The following is a 19640-nucleotide window of genomic DNA, read 5'->3' on the forward strand; positions in this document are numbered from 1 at the left end:
AAGTACAAGCGCCAGCGCTTCCTCGCACCTTCAGCATTTAGAAGATCACTGCAGGATATGACACACTCATTAGGTACCAGTGCATGTAAATGTCAGGTTATATTGGTCTACACGTGACTTGGACTTTACCCAGTGCTCACTACAACTTTAAGAAATAAATTACTTGTTTTTTTTTCTTTTCTGCAGGAAATCACATGGAGGTGCTCTTGTGCTCACATGACAGTCTGAACCATGGCAGGAGAGATCAATGAAGGTAGAGTACGAAAACTTCTTATAGTCTTCTTAACACAGCGTTGGCTTTTCGTTTACCAAATAGTTTGCTGTTTTGTTTGGTGCTGCAGTACGAAGCCGGTCAAAAATATGCCGTATTAGATGTTTTTAAATGGATATTTTTGCTTGGTGAAGTCCCGACGTGAACTAACCAATGAGAACTTTTGGGTACATGAAGATCTCGGAGTGAAGTTGCTCCATCTTAAAACCCTTCACGAGTGAGTGATTTTGACTCGTCTGTTCATGTTTTCTTGACACCCGAAGAGCTACAATAACAGTGAATATTACCGCTAGAGATGATACCAGAGGAGCAAACTGCTTATGAAAGTTTTTTTTTCCTGCCACGTGAAAAACTGTCAGTTGTGCGTCGCAGTGCTTTATCAGACACATGCTGCAGGTCATCTGATCCATATGTCACGGTGGTAAATCTAAGTTTATTAATGTACTGAAATTGTGTAATATGTGTTGTAATAACATAAGGTCATATGATGGGAATAAAAAGGGTAGTCCCATAAAAGGTGATAAGATCATGATAACCTCAGCAGTGAGTCCTGCTGACAGACATTTAAGTGATATTTTTTTTTAACAAGGGGAGTGCTACTGATGAAATACCTCTTATACTTTTAGGGGGTTGTGATGCTATGTAGGTGTTGTTCCTCTTTTAGGCTCAGTTCCTGCCTATTACAGGGAAGTGTATGAGGCCGTCTGCTGTAGGACAGATGAGAGAGTGCAGGTTGAAGTTTTTCAGCGGTTGCTCCAAAGGACCGATCTCTCCAAGGCGGTTTTAGGCCAGGTGAGGGCTTCACACTTCACAGCACAGTGGGGGGCAAACCACCAAGATGCTGCAGCAGGCAACAGTTTCTAAAAAGCTGTGATGCACATGGAGTTTGTAATGATACAGGGGCAGCATCCACCATAAACAATTAAATCACATTTAAAAAATTTTCAATAAAAGCCTGGGTTTTTGTAGTCAAAGGAATACATAAATGAGTCAAAAACCTGAGTATGCGATATCCTGTATTTCTGTATCCTGTATTTGTTTAAATCTGATAAGATGTTATGCTTTGTGACTTAATATTTGGAAGTACAGATAATGTAGATATGAGAGTAATGTCTTACTAGCAGGAGGGCGGTAGAAGCATTGCTTAGGCTAGCAGACTGTCAAAGACATGAGCTTTAAATAATTATCAGTCCGTCAGATTTGGTCCCTTTAATGCTCAGATACAGGTTAATGGTACAACAGATCAGTGTCAAGACTTTGCCCTGAGCATGTTGTGTCCGTGGGATTCTTCAGAGCCAGCTCATGATTCAGTAGAATTTCCCTTTTCCTGACATTTCAGCGTATCATCGCCTTTGTGTCTAGTGAGCACTTTTTGCATGGAGGAATGCAAACCACAGTTGAATTTAGATGTTGGACGGAGAAACAGTGACCTTCATGTCATATGCTCTTTGTCCCTCTCAGATTGCTGAGCATGTTGACTCCACAGATGGATTCCTGAGCAAGTTGTCACTCTATAAAGCGCTCGCCTTGATTGCTCTTGCTCAGCAGGGAAAGCAGCCGAGCCCCAAACTGTTGGAGAACTGCATACAAGGTAGGTGACAGAGTTTCAGTGACAGCGGAGCAGTAAAGCTTTTGCTTAATGAGTAGCTTGATAATTCTTGTGTCTAAGGGCAACCTCAGCCATCCCTCTGCTGTCATGACGTCCCATCCATACAGGGCGAATGTCACGCTTTTATTGGCTCACATAAGAAAGGTTGACACTGGGATACACTCACCTATTGTTACTGATCATGCATAGTATCCTGATAAAGTAACAGAAGGACATTTGAGAGTATTTATATATAATGTATTTCTACAAAGCTATAAATATTGACCCCATTCTTCCTCTTTCTTTCACAACGTAAGAAAAGCTAGCATTTTGATTTAATTCAGCTTCATTTGTTTTATTTTATTTTGGTGGAGAAGCCTTCGCTGTGTTTAAGTGTTGCATTCTTTCTCTGGTCCCACAGTGGGAAGATGATAGGGGGGAATTTTATGGTTTTCATAGAGGTAGCCATTATGCTGGCCTGACTTAGATCCATTCCCATCCTTCTGCGATTATTTAAGGCTCTCTCTGTTATTTCAGGTGTGGCCAGTGTAGCAGCCAGATGCATGTCACTTCCCCATCTGTGCAAGAACAAGTTTTCTGCATTTGTCGCAGTGCATGACATTCAAATTCATGACCTCCTTGGAATTTACAGGAGGGGACGAGCAGCAGCTCACATGGACAGCGTGCACAATAGTGTGCTAGCTGGAGACAAATAGAGCGAGACACGTAGTTATCTGTCAAACAAAGCCAAGTGGTTTTAACACCAGCATTCCTCACAGTGAAGAAATTCATTGCATTCTCAATTTATCACGATCACACAAATATTAGAAGTTGGTGCTGATTGTGTGCTTGGCAGAGCTACCAAAACCTCAGCTCGGGGAGCCGAGGGACTTGAGCGCATTGAGGATGCAGCCAGCCCAGGAGGACGCGCTGACGGTGTCCAAGACGCTGGACAAGCTGCTGGCCCGGGACACAGTCCAGGTGGAGCTCATACCTGAGAAGAAGGGCTTGTTCCTCAAGCATGTGGAGTACCAGGTCACCAGCCAGGCAAGGCATCCCATAAATCCTACTGCGTGTAAATGACTGTGTTAGAATGACCTCAACAACAAGAAGAGCTCAGAATGTGGTGCAGAATTCTTGTCTCACCCTCACTTTGATGACTCTGATGAATTTTGTTGGAATCATTTCTCCTCTTCTCATGCAGCTTCTTTATTTTTTAACCATGTGTGCATTTAATGGTGCTGAAGTAACAAGAAGGCTAACCCTTCCATTATCAGCCATGTCACTAAACTTCCACCAGAAAACTCTGTGTTGCATTCACTTGCCCTTTTTCTGATCATCTTCTTCCTTTCCTTGTTGTTTTTTAGCGATATAAAGTGTCAGTTTACCGACGCTACAGCGATTTTGATGTCTTCCATGAGGTTTTGCTGCAGAGATTTGCCTACAGAGTGGTGCCAGCGCTGCCGCCTAAAAGAATGTTAAAGGGAGGTAAGTTTACTCCGCCTGAACTCTGACATCTACACAGTTACCATTGTATTCCTTTGTTTCTGCGTTTCCTCCATCTCAGAGTCATTATTTCTGAACCCATTATTTAGGTTTATATGCTTTACTGAAAGGTCAGCTGTAACTGTTCGGGGGGCTCTGGTAGCGGAGTGTTTTTTGGTTGATAAATAATGAATGCTCAGTTTTAATAGAAGCTGTTATTCCTGCAGGTTCTATTGTTTCAAACACAGTCAACCCCATTCATCAAAGTTACTGCCAGAAAGAAACAATGAAACGAGTGATGCATAAAATGAGGCTGTTTCAGTTCACAAGGACTTGTTGTAGCTTTGGAATGATAATTATGTCAACACACACACACACACACACACACACACACACACACACACACTAATTAAGTACAAAACACTTGATTAGACAATGTGTCAATTAGAGCTCTTCATCAAGTACAAAAAACAAAAGGAAACCACACACATAAATCTGCCATCCTGACAACTGCACTCTTTTCCTCTCATCCTGCTGATCCGTGTAGCTCAAGATCCACCTCAGTTTTGTGTATCTGTACATACATTTGATTATTCCTGTTGCATGACTTGGTGCTGAGGGTTTTTAAGGATTTCAGGATGACAGTGAGACTCTGAAAACAGAAAATTTACTCCACAGATTGTAGCTCTGCACTTCTAGAACATTGTTGAACTCACGATGGGCAAAAAAAAAAAAGTATTAAAATGATGAAAATGCTGCAGGTTGTTGTGAAAACACAGTGCCTACATTACCCACAATGCAACTTGACCAGCCACAGTTCAGTCAGAGATTGAGGTGTGTTATACTAGCCGCAGGCTGAGATGAGGAGTGGGCTACAGTGTTTTTTTTTTCCTTGTAATCTTCAGCGCCAACTGACGCTGACTCAAGTGACATCACTTGAGGCAATTTAGTCAGTTCTCTGAAGCCACAAAAACCTCTCCACTTTCTCTGGTATCTGTCCAGTCCTGACCTCCGTCTCTGAGCGCGACTTCATCGAGGGGAGGAGACGTGCTCTTGGCAGATTCATCAACTTGGTGTCACGGCATCCCTTCTTCTCAGAGGACGAGCTGGTGAAGACCTTCCTCACCTTCAGCGGCTCCGTATGTGGTATTTTTGTAACTGGCTGCCTCGCTCTGTGGCCCCGCCTGATGCACAATAAGCACTGTCATCACGATGACTGACAGTAAAATGCTTCCTGTTCCAGCTACGCGGTGTCTTTTTCCACTCTCACACCCCTCACCCCTCTTCCCAAACAGGATGTTCAGACTAAGCTGCGTGACACTTACAAGAAAACGGGCGATGAGTTCATGACCAACAGAATTGCAACCCTAGCAAAGGTTTGTCACACACACACACACAATGGGAAAAAAAATCCCTTAAACAATTAGTAGTTGTGTTTAAGATGTCAAAGAGCTGTGTTGGATCTGTTGCAGGAATATCTCCCTGCTGACATCCAGGCTCAGTTCTCGACCAGCAGAGAGCTGATTAGGAATATTCACAACAGCTTCCACAAGCTGCGGGACAGAGCTGAGAAGATGGCGGAGCGCTCGAAGGAGAATGCAACTGATCTTCTCATGTTTGGCCGAGAGCTCAGGTATTTCATTATTATGGGTATAAAGTCTCTCCCTAGAATCCAGTGCTTTCAGATGGGGGAAACAAATGTTAATAAGGTTCCAAATCCTTGGCGTTTTTGTGTCTTTTTGTGGTTGTTAGCTTGAAATAAGTTGGCAGCTGAGACACAGTTCCATTCTGCCCCTGAAATAACGCTGTTTTCGACAGTACGCTGGGCTCAGACGCTTCGTCTCTCCCCTCCTTGGCCTCGTCACAAAGCACCTGGGGGACCCTGCGTCAGTCTCTGAAGAGTCTGTCTGTGGAGTTCGCCGTGCTGTCCGACAAAGCCGCTCAGCAGGTACAGCCCTCAGCCCTTCATCCGCACCGCCCGCTCGGCCGCGCTTGTAAAAAAAACTGGCACTGGGTAATAAATGTTGTTTTGCTGATGTCCTCAGGGCAGACGGGAAGAGGACGATGTTGTGGAAAAACTGAATCTTTTTCTGGATTTGCTGCAGTCGTACAGAGTGAGTCAGTTACACTTTTTGGTGTTTTGGTTCCACCTTCATGGGCCCCCAGCCTCTCATGACAGGTGATTTTGTTTTGATGTTTGCATGTTTGCAGGCCCAGTGACGCTCTCTGTATGAAGCACTGCAAAACTATTCCTATCCGTAAAGGCAATAAAATGGGCTGAATACAACCCTGATTCCAAAAAAACAAAACTGAATGCGATTGTTTGCAAATCCTTTTTGACAAATTCTCAACTGAAAACTGCACAAAGACAATATGTTTAATGTTTGAGCTCATCAGCTTCATTGATTTTTGGAAACATCTGCTTATTCTGAATCTGATGCAGTAACATGTTTCAATCAAGTTGGGACAGGAGCAACTAAAGGTTGGGAAAGTAGTGGAACGCTCCAAAAACACCTGTTTGGAACATTCCACGGGTAAACAGGCTGATTGGTAACAGGTGAAAGTATCATGATTGGGTATGAAAGGGGCATCCTTGAGAGGCTCAGTCGCTCACAAGCGAGGATGGAGCGATGGTGAACCTCACCACTTTGTGAACACATGATTGGATAAAGGAGATTACTACAGGAACACTTTGTCAAACCGCTGTCGCTAAACACAGTTTGTTTTCGAATGTCTTTCACAGCGTCCCCACTTTCTGGGTTGTTTACAGTAAATCCAGGTGCGGTAACTAAATTAAGGATATTATGTGCTGATTCAGTTTAACAACAATGCACCCTGTGTTTCCTTCTCACTTGGAAATGTAGCTCTAAGTAGTGGGTGTGTTACAGAGACTAAACATGGGGGCTGGTGGGCAGATAAAGTGGCATTCACCACAACCTCAACTAAATCTGTTAACTTTAAAATGAGGCTAATTTCATATTTTGTACAAACATTTCTCCTGCCATCTGTGGCTGTTGTGTATTACTCTTGGTCTGTATATTACCATTTTGAGGCCAATAAGAAAAGCTTTATGCGACTGTTCTCCAGGATCTCTGTGAGCGCCACGAGAAGGGGGTACTCCACGAGCACCAGAGAGCTCTGCACAAGTACAGCATGATGAAGAGGCAGATGATGAGCGCCACAGTGCAGCCTAAAGAGCAGGCATCTGTGGAGCAGCTGGAATCACGAATTGTTCAGGTGGTCTTACAGTTGCTCTCTTTCCACATTTTTAGTGATTGAGAAATGAAATGCTGAATTGGCCTGAGTGCATCTACGACTAAGATGCTGACTTCCACTGGGAGTCAGTAAAAAAAAAAGCTGTCAAATCAGTAACCATAAAGTCTCTTACAACTGAATTTAGACTGTTTCACATTTTCAAGCACATTTACGTCTAATGTGTTAGTGTATTTCCTTCTGCAGTGTTTACCTTTGGTTTTGGACCAATATTCAGTGTAGGGGGGGCAGATACAGACATATAACATAATGAATGAATGCCACTTTGAATGAAGCAAATCACCTTTTCAAACATCGGTACAAAGTTGAGTGACAGCAGGTTTAATATCAATCATCATTTGTCATCTTGCTGTACGTACTGCTGTGTCCCTGCTGGTTTTCATCTTGTGACTGTACTTCCTCTTGGTCACTGTGGTTTGTCTGCGTCTGGCATACATGGTCATAAATTTCAAGACTATCTGTGACAACATGAAATAGTTTCTGACCAATGCACCTCCAGTTTGGGATTAGATGACTGTTCTGTCAGTTGAGCGTGAGTGTTTAGATTATTACATCAACAGACATGTTTCTATATTTAATGTTTCATCCACTGATATTAGCTGTGCTACGTTATTCAGAAGAAAGGGGGTCATCTCGATCTAAACAAGTCACGCTAACAGCTATATGACATCAAACGTGTGAACAGTGGTGCTTTGGGCACATTGCTAAAGTGAGTATGCTAACATGCTCACAGTGAACATGCTAAGATGTACGGGCGTATAACACTTACCAACGTAGTTTAGTGAGTTAGCATGTTAACAAGGAAGCTGATGCCTCCTCATCAGCGACAGACACCAGTGCCGGTGTCAGTAACAGTGATTGAGTTGGTGATGAACAAGATTACGTAAAGGTTCACCTGTGAATCCAATCTAGAGCCAATTAAAGTGTAACGTAATGACTTATGGGCATCTCCTTGGTTTGGTAATATGAGCAGAGCTTTATCGGTTACCTCATCTCATCTCTGGTATCATTGGAAGAAAATTTCCCAACAGAAAATGTTTTTTTTAAAAAAACTGATTATCATCATTTGATTAGTGGGGACAATTTCACAATAATTTTTTTTTTCATTATTCTGCTAATAGCAAGAAAACGCCATTCAGACGATGGAGCTGCGTAACTACTTCTCCCTGTTCTGCCTTCATCAAGAGACACAGCTTATCTTCATCTACCTTCCAATCACATCCCACATTCTGGGGGCTTTTGTTAACTCCCAGGTCCAAGGACACAGAGAGGTGAGGCTGCTCGCCTGGAAATCATTTTTCTACAGCCCCTTCTCTGCGTCGACACAGTGCCGCTCCAGGAGGGTCAAATCAGTTTTAAATTGGCTTCCAATGAAAGAGCTAATAATGATGGATGGTATCACTGGAGGGATAATCTCCTCGTCTAGGATTTCAGCTAGCTTACATTTCACATGAACAAATGATTCCCTCATAGGCCTTTGCCTATTTATTTAAATTTAAATATTTATTTTAAAATCGGATAAAGCCGTATGTATGCCTTTGGTTAGACGCCTCCATCTGTTTCACTTTACTGCCAGTATGGCAACATTTTGAGACGTTTCTGCGGATCTCAAAGTAATTTTACTTTACCTGCAAACCACTAAGCAATATTTCAGTTGACTCTATTAGTAATATGAGCTTCGTGGAAACGTGGGTTAAGAGAAGTGACTTTTTTCTTTCTTTCAGATGGGAGAGGTGTGGAATGAACTCCAGCCGAAGCTCGGATGTCTCTTTGGTGGTAATAACGGATTAAAACCCCCCATCTGAAACGGAAACACACCAGGTGGAAGGAGAGAAACACTGTCGCCGACCAGGATCACAAACTGGAAAATAACTTGCTCTGTGAGCTCCAGAATAAAACTATGTTCCTCCTGCAAAGTCGTCTATCGCGCAATATACATTCCATTCAATGAGAGGATTTTTAATGTAAATGGGTTCTCAACTTATTTCGGGTTTGATCATCGACCGTGCAAGTGGAAAAGACAGTGTGCTCATAAATCTGCCATTTCATGCTCTGCTTGATGAGGAAATAATTTCCATTTCCAAATCAAGGAGTGAAAATCCTCTGAAGTCATAAGAGAGCAGTCAGCCCGTCAGACTTGAAGGATGACTGTGTTCACGCAGTCCAACTCATTTCCAAAAGCACCTGTTTATAAGTTAACCTTGTAAGAAGTTCTATACACTAAGGTAGTTGAGAGAAAATTGCGAGGGTCAGAAAGTTCGACTTTGTCAAAGGATGGGGTTATTTTAAATCCACCGTCACGAAGGTTTTTGGTTTTACTTGCTGAATAACTTTACAGCGACGTATTTTTGATACAGATGTCAGTTTATTAGGATGCGTAGCAGCATATTTTCCTTTTTGTATGGACGACTGTGCTCTCTCTCACTGTTACTGAGTGTTTACTTTTATGTAGAGCGACGTCTTTGCTTTCTCTGCTTAAATAGGTTTATTTTATAAGCTATTTTGAACGGCCTACGCTCAGAGTGTACAATACTACGAATCGCAGAGATTTGAGAATTATGGATTAAATAAAACGCTAACCTCTGGCACTCGTGGCGTAATGTCAACAAGAACACTATAAGCTATTGATACACTGCCAAAGATATGAGATTTAAATTCACTGAAAATGCTCAGCTGTGCAGTAAATCATAAAGAAGAATCACACACAGTTCAAGCTGAATTGATTTGAATGGACTTTGGCCACATCACGTCACAGCTGCAGATCTGAGATATTGAGGAATTCCTTTTCCAAACACTTAAATTTTACACTTTGGAATGAAAACAATGATGCACGATTGTGTTTTCACATGTGTAGTTTATCAGAACATTATAAAAAAAAAAAATACAGAATTAAAAATTAAAGGGACAATTTGCCATATGTAGGCTGATGTTTTAAAAGTTACCTCACGAAAATATCACCAACTAATGTGATCTAACACACCAACCTGACTGTGTTGAATGATGCCAGTATGCACATAGTTCAACATGTTTTTTATGAAGAAACTGTCATTTTGTTTGTGCATGAAGAGGTCATGGGACTCAAGTAAACTTGCACAGAATATGAAACCCAATAAAATTATCTCTGTAGATACTGTAAATATTTTGTCCAGGAACTTCTTGCCGAATTGTGTTAACACTCCTTATTATCCTGAAAAATAAAATGACAGAATGGATATTTCTTTCAGTGTACTGCTGTTTTGATTCTTTTTCTTTCCTGTCTGTACTCTACACATACAGTTAACATGGTCCCATTAAGTCCTGCGTTTCTCCCGCTAATATAACCGAACAACACTGAACAGTATTCAACAACAACGGCGTTTCAAGGTGAAATCTGGAAGGCCGCTGCTCTCAGATAACCGTGCTCAGAAACGCACCGCACCTCTCACAGCTCCTCCACTTCCTCCAGTTTGTGGCTCAGGATCACGTCGTGACCCTGAAACTTAAAGTATCCGACAAATTTCTTCTTCTGGAGCATCAGGGGGAACCACATGGCGTCATCCGCCCACATTTGACTGAAAGGGATCTGGTGACATTCAAACCACTGAGGCTTCATTTCTAGAAGACAAAAGAGAAAAAGTCCATCACCTCCCTGAAGATGTTACAGGAGGATCACACATGACTGCCTTTACCTCATACCATTTTTCTGCCATTTCTGACTCATCTCGATCACTGTCCGGCCCACAGACAGTGATCAATTTCAAACTCCTTTCCTGCTTTATCTGTTCTCTACCAGGAAAAATAATGTTAAGAAAATGAAATCATGCTTCCAGTCAAAGAAAAGGCTTTTTTTTAAGTAAGCAAACAAAAGATTTATTGCTCACTGGCCATGAAGAAATCCTTCGTAAGCTCAACACCAGTGAGATGAAGGGGACAAAAATCCTTCATTCTGTCTTTCAGGGTTCATCTAAAGCTTCTGTGACGCCTCAGATGAACAAATCAAAGCAGGATTCTTCTGAAGTCATTTTAGTACAAATTCCCTGTTTGTGTTTCCCTGCTGAGCTGCGTGACAAAAAGAGCGAATGTGGCACTAAAAACTTTGAAAGATCTCCACTTGATTTGTCTAACTCCGACTGAAGAAGCCTCATTTTGACTAATGAAGTGTTGCAGAGTGAGGCTGAGGATGTTTGTTCCCTCGTCTCTTACACTGGAGTTGCACTGAGGTTTTTATTCGCAGAGGAATCAGCACAGCGGGGAATTCTCTGTCAATGTACAGTACACGAGCAACATGTGAACCTACCCTTCAAGCTTACAGTATACGGACACATGATCATCATCTTTAGATGAGGTCAAACAAACCAGAAGATTTCAGATTGTGATTTTCAGGGGAAATTTGTCTCCTCTTAAAAATAAAAGAGAGAACTTTGACACCAGCTTCCTGATTCAGAGAATCAGACTTTCCAGCGAGGATCTTCTTCTCCTTTAACTACACTTTGTCACGAAACATTAACTTTTGCTGTCCTGCCTGTGGATGAAGTAGAAAATGTCTTCTTCTTCTTCTGATTCGGCCCTAAATGTAGCACATTTCATTCAAGCTGCTCGTCCATTAATCTCTCCACCCCCCGGCTGTTTGACTCCTCTTGCCCTCCAGACTCTTTGCTCCAGCGCTTGTGTCTGACTCCTCCACCAGCTGCACTTTGCTGAGTCTCTAAACTTCACCCTGTTGACCTCCACTAACTTCTCAGGAAACACACATCACTGCATTCCTTCTGTTGAGCGCCTCTTCATTTCCTTTGTGTATTTACAGTCTTTTAAACTTTACTACTGAGAGCATACTTATACATTCCTCCCCCTGACTAATAAGCTCTCCTTGCTTGCAGGCATGGCGGTGAAAACACTAAATGTTCCAGTGAATTCACATAGAGGGATCATTTTTTCTAAAGGTGATATCGTAAACCTGAACACAGTCGTTGAAAACCGTTTTGATTCTGATTATTTAACCTTTAACGACGGTGCAGATTGCCATGAAGCCTAGACTGGCATTAAGATAACATAACAGGAAGTCAAGATTAAGGGGAACCAAAAGTGAAAGGGGATTTTTTTCTGCAAGATTCCAGGTTAGTATTTTTTTTATTTTTTTTAAACATGTGGGTTACTTGGAATTATGAACAGTAAAAACAGTTGTTCCTCTTCACCTCCGCTGTCCCACAGTGCATGAATCAATTTTTTTTTTAACTTTATTGATCACTGTTTTAAGTGTTTTAATATTATGAGTTCTGCCTTTATTACCTGTGTCATTCCAGTTATTTCACTATTTTCTGATGAATATGAAACCCTGGGGAAAACACTGTCCTTCACCGCGACCCGCTCTCATTTCTCCCGTGTGGTGCTGTGAAACATACCCTCTGATTCAGTTGGTTCTCCATTATAAGAGTCCGCTCTGAAAATATGGACGTCGAGCAGCTCTGTGTCTCCGACGAATTCAAATTTGATATTGCCGACCTTGTCGAGGGCGTCCACCATGAGGCCACTTTCTTCCAGCAGTTCCCTAAAAATGAGAACATCAAATGAATATTTCATAACATGTAGTTGAAAAATAAACTCAGCACAGTCCACACATACACTAAAAGCAAGTAGAGATGGTACAGTGATTGTATCAGTGGCAGACTGATAAATCTTTCCTCTTCTGAGTCAACTACATTCGTCGATGAGGACAGTGAGACGTGGTTGAGAGCTCCAGAAAATCTAGTAAGTCGATCTAAGATTAAATTGCCACATTATGTATTTAAGTTTAATATTCAGCCTTTTTTTTAATCCAGCTTGGGGGGAATTCAGTTTTTACCCACATGCGCACACGTGACCTACAGACGTGCATTCGGAAAGAGACGTCAGAGTGACGGTGCTGCTGTGTAGTCTGCACTCCAAGCAGTGAGAGGTTCAGTGCTCCTCGGCAGGGCCCAGGAGGTGAACTGGCACCTCTCAACCTACCAGCCCATGCTCCATAACACGGTCCGAGCTGGACTTGATCCAGCTTCCCTCCATTTCTCGAGCTTTGTCTCTACAGACCGAGCTTTCAGTTCTGTTTTTCTTCTAAAATTCATTGTCAACCGACCTCAATATTAACCACCACCCATACTGTTCCTTTATATTGTCTCATTACATTGTCGTCATCTTGTAAAGAAAACAAAGCTAAATATAGTAAGACACTACGATGTAACAGACAGCGGCTAACATGATTTGAAAATGCTGTCTTAAAAATCAGTGGAAGCAGAGGTGGATTCTGTCTGGATGTCTTGATTTAAGACCTTTTCTCCGGTTGTTTCTTCAAGCTAACAGCCAACACAGCATTCACAAGTATTTTTTATTGATGCAATTGACGACTGGTCAGTTGCTTCCTCTAACACTGACTGCCAGTCCAGAGCGCTTTGGATTAAAAGTGGAAGTGCCATGGTTACACAGAGCAGGTCTCTTTTCATACTGAGAGAAAGCAGCTTGGGACACGGCCTGATTGCCTTCAGGACTTCCTTCCTTTAGCTTTGGAACAAACATCCTGCTGATAACTGATGATTACACCAAGTCCACACTCAACATTTGTTTATTTTGTCAAGCGTACAAACTACAGGAACCCACAAGTTAGGTTCACAAATGTTTTCTGTCCTGAAATCACACACGTTGATTGATTTTAAATGCACCAACTCAGCTTCTTACTTTCTTTTCATTCATGCATACTCGAGGTGTTATGATGTTCGCTGTGCACGACGATGCAAAGTACAGCTGTGAACTCAATTAAATCAACTGAAAGGCATAATTAAAAGAGAGGCTTTGTTTTTCACATTTTCTATTCAAGGAGGAATAAATATTGAATTCACAACTGCTTTTATTGCTTGTTTTCACTCAGACTGTTTCAATATTTTGACCTTGACCTGTGAACCCTGCATGAGACTGCATAACACTCAGCTGAATGTGTCCTTAGATGAATTCACCTCCTTGCAGCATCTTCAACGCTTTCTCCATGTTGAACTTTGCCCCCAAAGCCATTCCACTTCCCAGCCCCAAATCCTCTCTTCTTCATGCCGAGCAGCACCCTGCCGGGCTGGACCACCAGTACCAGGGTCAGCAGTTTGGGGCTCAACATCTCACCTGTCTGAGAGGAAGTGAAGACATTCAACTGTCTCCAGACATTATGTAAACACTGCCTGACGCAACATTAGCGGCAAAGCTGTACTGTACGAGCACTGTTAGCTCTGCGTTAGCATCCTTACCTGCTCAATGTCTGTCCTGAGAACAAAAGATACAAAAAAAAATCCAGGAAGTAAGATTTTAGAATGGAGTTTCTGTATACAATACAACACGTTGAACGACTCCCGCGTGCAGCGCCACTGACGTCGTCACCTGACGCGCTGATGTATAAAAGCACGGATTGGTCAAATCAACGCCAGAGTGGGTCCGCGAGTCCCATCACTTGACTAAAGGATCGGTTGGAGTGTGTTACCTTGAAATATGTTCGACTAGAAAGTTGTGAAGTTTAACGTACCAACGTGTCCCCCGCGGCAGTTCATTCACTGAAACTCATTTCACACACCGGTTAATTTAAGATGATCCACGATTTGATTAAAAATGGAAATATCTAAAAATATTGTATACCTACGACTAAAGACTTGCAGATTTTTGGTTGTAATCACTAGCAATAATAATAATAAAGCACCTTTTCCCGATTACATTTACAAAGGGCTTTATGATATAAAAAAAATAATAAAAGACAGGGATAATTAAGAGGGACATGAGATAGATAGATCAATTATATTACATATATTAAAAAAAGGCAAACAAGTGCCTGATTTCCTCGGGTATGTTTTTTTCCAAAGGCTACAGCTCCATAAAAGTGGGGTGTGATGAGTTTATGAAAAATGATTTCTATGTCGGAAAAAAGTTTGGCTCTTTCTCTTGGTAAAAAAGAGAAACGTGACTATGCTCTGTAGGAACTACTCCTGTCAGTGTGAGGGGACATACATAAATATTACACATGGTTTTTCTTTGACCAATGGCAAGTTTTATTTTCACGCATGCGCACTTGCCACATTTGTACACATGACCCTGCCAGACTAAACAATGTGGTGCTTCTCCTTGCAGAGGAGAGCGTTTCACTCCTCGTTATGTTCATTGAAGAAGTTAAAGGGTAAAACTCCAGCCGAGCAGCGCTGGATGCTGCGGCAGCTCAAAGACCCGTATGTCAAAGCTTCTCACGCCCAGAACTTCCGGTGCAGAAGCGCCTTCAAGCTGCTGGAGATTGATGACAAGTTTCGGCTTTTACAGCCCGGACACAGTGTGGTGGACTGCGGAGCCGCACCTGGAGCCTGGAGTCAGGTGGCAGTCCAGAAGGTCAACTCAGCCGGGACAGGTGAGACAGGTAGCTGCGAACACACACACACACATAGAGGGGTGGACAAAATAACAGGGACACCAGACAGTATTACACAAAAGCAATGCAGTTTTGCAAAGATTGTGAGGCTGTATCAGAGGGGTTATGATTAAACTCAGGTAACTCTGGAGCTTATGTTTCGTGGTGTATCTTTCCATTTATCCTCCCCTGTTAATTCTAAGAATGACTGTGGATCTTGGCTGCCCTGCTTAAATTGACTCACTTAAGTTAATTGGAACAGCTGCTCTGCATGAGCTTTTATTGAAGTGTGAGCTTTTATTTATCAGCCAGTCCTCGTAAATGTCACAATTTGCGCAATGCTTTTGACTTTAATAAGCAAACTATTTAAAAAATATCCTTCTGACTGCAATAATTAATAATGGAGAAACTATTTGACAGATATTTCAAGACAATTAAGTGATCAGTTTGTCCTCGAGTTATTCACTGACTAAGACGGGAGCCTGTGATACTGAAGGACATGAAGAATACTACCTACCTACCTTTAAGGCTGGAGCTGCAGTAAGTCAATGAGTGAATTAACCAACCAAAACAATCTATTTTAGAAGATTTATTTATTTATTTAAGATGGGAAAGAAGTAACAGTGGATTTGTATTATATGGTCATATTGCTGTGTCAGTATGATGGAAGCAACACATTCATGTACTTTATAAATAACGCCTTGTAAACTACAGTTGAAATGTTTTCTTGCATCCCAGATCCAGAGTTACCATTCGGCACAGTCGTGGGCATTGATCTGCTGAACATACCACCGCTGGACGGCGCCCACTTCCTGTCCAATCATGATGTCACTGACCCCGCCACACACGCCAAGCTGCTGGAGCTGCTCCCCGGCGGCCAGGCTCATGTCATCCTGAGCGACATGGCGCCCAACGCCAGCGGGTTCCGAGAGATGGACCACGAGAAGCTCATTACGATGTGCGTGACTTTGATAGACTTGGCTGAGAAGATTCTGCAGCCGGGGGGCTCCCTGCTCTGTAAATACTGGGACGGCATCCTGGCTCATAAACTCCAGGAGAAACTCTCCAGTGTGTTCAGTAGTGTTCAGACTTTAAAGCCACACGCCAGCAGAAAGGATTCAGCCGAGAGATATTTCTTCGCTAGAATGTACAGAAAGCCAGTGAAATGATCAGAGGCGGCTTTTATTTTCCTAAAATGAACAGTTTGTCCAATTTAGATGTTTTCTGGAGACTCACTTGAGGGCACACTGATGAGTGAACATAAAGAGAGGGCTTAGTTAATGAGTTTGATCAAAAGGTGGCACTGTTGAGGCATCAGTCAGGCTCACAGCTGCAGGCACAGACTCACACTGCTGGTGCTGGTTTGTGCTCCTTCAAACTCAACACAGTAGCAGCAGTGAATCTGTAATATGTAAACCTATGCAAGAATCATCAGTGTGATATTCCTCAAGAGCCCAATGCTGTGTTTTCTCTCAAGTTATTGTTTGCCCCACAGTATTTGTTCTACACAGTCAGACTGGTGTTTGCTTTGTTACAGAAAGTCATTTACCAGTGCTGCCTATGCTAATAATTTGCATTGCCAGCCATGTAGAAATATGTAATCATTCTCTCATTGAGAGCTTATGAAGGGAAAACCTAATACATAAGAGTCACATACAGCATGACTAATGGGAAGTGGGATGATACTGAAGCTTGGCACGCTGCGAGTGGTGTCTGGCTCTGCTCTTTGACAGTGGAGAGATGGCCATTTCCTGGGAAAATGTTTTCAGCCCAGTAGACAGATTTTCTGTTAAGATTCTCGCTCGAATCACCACGCTGAACATTTTGTAAAGTATGTTCGTTTCAGTGCTTTTTTGCGCTGATCTGATGCTGCTCTGAACAGATTTTAGAGCCAGTGACGGTGAAACGAAAGGCTGTTTCTGGTCGGCTGTGTTTGATGCAACAGAAATCTCAAGTTGGATTTACAGTATAGTCCTTGCTAATAAAAGATTGTCGACAATGTTATGTACGTAATTGTTCACGAAGATTTGGACGCTGTGCAGATGCACTTGCCTTCATCATTTCGCATGCATGTGCAAATGACTTTTCCTTGTTGACCGTTTTTGGGTGTTTTATGCCTTTAAATATAACCGACATGAGAGAGAGATGGAGAATGGCATCTCCATATTCACGTATGTGAATAACAACCAAACACATTCATAGTGGTAACCTTGTTTGTACAACTTTTAAGCTAATATTACTCAAATAAATCTGGTATTTTTAGAATGAGGTTTGCTTGGAGTGGGATCATAAATTATAGATAAAAGGTAGGGAAACACTGTTTTCTGGTCTCTACGCTGAGAGGATGACTCTTTCATAATAAAAGACAAGAAAACAGGGTTTTACTGGAGTCATGTTTGACGTTTGATGCAGCTCTTTCAGGGTAAATCACAGCAAATGGTTGCCTGATAAATCTTTCAGAGTCCACTTTATGAGCTCACCTCACGTCCTCAGTAACTTGGGAGTAAGGATGGAGGGAAGGGAACAGCATCATTAGTCAGCAAGCTAAGCTAAGATGCTAGGTAGCTAGATTCAAGCTACATATCGGAGCAGGCGCTCAGTTATTTGTCCTTTTAAATTATTTTGAAAACAACTTTTCCCTCAAGTTGTGTAGGGTATTTCTCTTAAGTAGCCTGACTTGCCTTTGTTAACCTGACTTCAGTTTGCAGGAAGATATTAATACCTGAAAGTCTCCCTTAGTACAGCCCCCGTAATTACGTTGGTTTGGGTTTAGCTAATGGACTAAACCAACTGTATCTTGAGGGGGGAAGTCACACGAGATGCTCCAAAAAACACCCCCAGTCCTTCAAACTAGTCAATTTAGCCATCAACCATTCGATTAGCGATCTTAACAATGCTAAGAATTTAAATAGCAGACTAAAAAAAACCTTTAAATTCAAGATGTCCAGAATGTTTTCCCCATGTTTGGGCCCCAGATGCCATTCATGAATAACAGGCCTGATAAGCAACATTCTGGATGCTGTGTATCAATGGAAATAACTTTGTTAGAAGAGGTGATGATAAATCTGTATTTTTGTGTATGAGTAAGCACATGTAGAAAAACATTCAATTAAGCATAGAACTTTATGGAATTAAATGAGTATTTTTGGTAAATTTCATTGTTGTCCATGTAGCACAAAATTATTTCAATCTGTTCCAGTTGAATTAACTTGTTCCTCGCCGCAAAAGTGGAAACTCTTGATTTCTTACAAAAATAAACCGATAAATTATCCCTGTCACTAAAATCAGATCATTCCTAAATTGATGTTTAAAGTGTGCTCACTGCACAAAATGAAATTAGAAGCCTAATCAAGACTGAATTTGCATTTATGGCAGCAAAGGAAGAGATGGCTGACATGAATAAATTAAAGAGGCGGCTATTTAGCCTTTCTGTCTCAGGAGTGATGAGTAATACAGTATGAACTGAAACATTCATGGCTCTTGGTAAAACTAACTGCATTGAAGGGGTTCTGACCTCTAAAGATGATTGTTTGGGATGAATGGGAGCAGCCATGCCTGTTTATGAAGCAGATAGTGAAAGATGTGAACAGATGACCAATTTTACTTCTCATTACTCGTTGATTATTCATCCCTTTGCTATTTAGATTCAAATTATTCCCAAATTACTGCGGGATTTATGTAAATTCCACTGTGGCTGAGCACTGGGGTTCAGGATGAATGATGATTCATTCACAGGTTAATTCATTCTTCTCCGGCCAGCTGCAGGTTCAGATGTAAATATTAGGAAATTAAGAGAGAAAACTGCTGGAGTGCAGCAAATTTTAAATTCAGATTTGTTGATGAGATGCTGTAATCGCCTCTAATTGTCTGAATTTTGAAAACAAATCTGCTGCACCGGAAACCTCTTTGAACTGCTTTGATTTGTTTTTTGTTGAGCATGTTTGCAGGCGCTTTAATAGAGCAGTGCTGTCCAGGATGTCAAAAGAGACACATACAACTGGTTGTACACTTTTGTTTGACAATGTAAATCTCACTGACTCAACTCTTTTTAGTTTGTGTTAGATAAGAGGTAACTTATGATCAAATTATGATGATGAAGATGAGTATAATCAGCTGCCAATTACTGTCACCACAATCTCGTATTGCCTGTGAATTTTTTAGCATAAACAAAGTCTTTAGGAGGAAGTTTGTTTTTTCACAGGTTATTATGAATAAATTTGTGCTCACTTGAGCGAGTTCTTATTAGATACGTCTGCGCCTCGTCCTGTGCCCTCTGACATTATTTGCTGCTGTGTCAAAGGCCTGCAGAAGACATAAAATTAGAAAAGCTCCTGAATGGTTTGAAATTAGAATTGATTTGTTCCGCTTCATGAATGCTTTCATAGAAAATGTGCTGGACAGCATTTTCAGATGCAAACTAGCAAATGATGTTCAGGAGATGCAACCTGAAATTTGGTACGGTTTTCAAAAGAAGGAATGTTTCCTTTTAAAATTTCGCTCGGTCTCAATAATAAAAACAAACGGTCTCTCTAATATTAACACAGTGGAAGTCTCAGATTGACAGGAAATTAAAGAAATGGTAATATCATTTCTTACCATCATGCCATTCATTCCCTTGGCTGACCTGTGTTGCCAAAATGAATTGCTCG

General features: G+C 41.6%; 3 protein-coding genes across 5 annotated transcripts; 2 read left to right on the plus strand and 1 right to left on the minus strand.

Moving 5' to 3' along the window:
• The first annotated feature begins 38 nt into the window (after positions 1 to 38).
• On the plus strand, positions 39 to 9834 carry snx8a (sorting nexin 8a). 2 transcript variants are annotated; one of them, XM_076753628.1, is made up of 14 exons: positions 39 to 73; positions 187 to 253; positions 936 to 1063; positions 1733 to 1862; positions 2716 to 2906; positions 3227 to 3347; positions 4347 to 4483; positions 4640 to 4720; positions 4817 to 4977; positions 5163 to 5292; positions 5390 to 5458; positions 6432 to 6581; positions 7739 to 7888; positions 8342 to 9834. In XM_076753628.1, exons 2-14 carry the CDS (start codon positions 232 to 234, stop codon positions 8420 to 8422), a joined length of 1551 nt encoding a protein of 516 aa, XP_076609743.1. In that variant the 5' UTR covers positions 39 to 73; positions 187 to 231; the 3' UTR covers positions 8423 to 9834. The 2 variants fall into 2 exon arrangements, with proteins under 2 accessions (XP_076609743.1, XP_076609744.1); XM_076753629.1 differs by lacking the exons at positions 39 to 73; positions 936 to 1063 and having other exon boundaries at positions 8342 to 8543.
• nudt1 (nudix (nucleoside diphosphate linked moiety X)-type motif 1) lies at positions 9789 to 14008 on the minus strand. Its single transcript, XM_076753630.1, has 4 exons — positions 13856 to 14008; positions 13577 to 13737; positions 11996 to 12141; positions 9789 to 10211 (listed from the first exon to the last, which is right to left on the minus strand). Exons 2-4 carry the CDS (start codon positions 13726 to 13728, stop codon positions 10039 to 10041), a joined length of 471 nt encoding a protein of 156 aa, XP_076609745.1. The 5' UTR covers positions 13729 to 13737; positions 13856 to 14008; the 3' UTR covers positions 9789 to 10038.
• A 670-nt stretch (positions 14009 to 14678) lies between these two features.
• On the plus strand, positions 14679 to 18147 carry mrm2 (mitochondrial rRNA methyltransferase 2). Of its 2 annotated transcripts, none has more exons than XM_076752524.1 (2): positions 14679 to 14991; positions 15730 to 18147. In XM_076752524.1, the coding sequence occupies exons 1-2, from the start codon at positions 14703 to 14705 to the stop codon at positions 16158 to 16160; spliced, it is 720 nt and encodes a 239-aa protein (XP_076608639.1). In that variant the 5' UTR covers positions 14679 to 14702; the 3' UTR covers positions 16161 to 18147. The 2 variants fall into 2 exon arrangements, with proteins under 2 accessions (XP_076608639.1, XP_076608638.1); XM_076752523.1 differs by having other exon boundaries at positions 14679 to 15000; positions 15730 to 17371.
• Positions 18148 to 19640: the final 1493 nt, after the last annotated feature.

This window comes from Chaetodon auriga, chromosome 16 (genome assembly GCF_051107435.1).
Source record: "Chaetodon auriga isolate fChaAug3 chromosome 16, fChaAug3.hap1, whole genome shotgun sequence".
NCBI lineage: Eukaryota > Metazoa > Chordata > Actinopteri > Chaetodontiformes > Chaetodontidae > Chaetodon > Chaetodon auriga.

Bases quoted from the DNA above. Each gene is read 5' to 3' on its own strand.
- snx8a (XM_076753628.1), top strand. From the start codon at position 232: ATGGCAGGAGAGATCAATGAAG. The intron at 4,484-4,639 runs GTATGTGGTATT...CTTCCCAAACAG, and splicing joins TCCTCACCTTCAGCGGCTCC to GATGTTCAGACTAAGCTGCG. The intron at 4,721-4,816 runs GTTTGTCACACA...GATCTGTTGCAG, and splicing joins GAATTGCAACCCTAGCAAAG to GAATATCTCCCTGCTGACAT.
- nudt1 (XM_076753630.1), bottom strand. From the start codon at position 13,728: ATGTTGAGCCCCAAACTGCTGACCCTGGTACTGGTGGTCCAGCCCGGC. The intron at 12,142-13,576 runs GTGAATTCATCT...TCTCATTTTTAG, and splicing joins GTTGAAGATGCTGCAAGGAG to GGAACTGCTGGAAGAAAGTG. The intron at 10,212-11,995 runs GTATGTTTCACA...TTTGTCTTCTAG, and splicing joins AGAACCAACTGAATCAGAGG to AAATGAAGCCTCAGTGGTTT.
- mrm2 (XM_076752523.1), top strand. From the start codon at position 14,703: ATGTGGTGCTTCTCCTTGCAGAGGAGAGCGTTTCACTCCTCGTTATGT. The intron at 15,001-15,729 runs GTAGCTGCGAAC...CTTGCATCCCAG, and splicing joins AGCCGGGACAGGTGAGACAG to ATCCAGAGTTACCATTCGGC.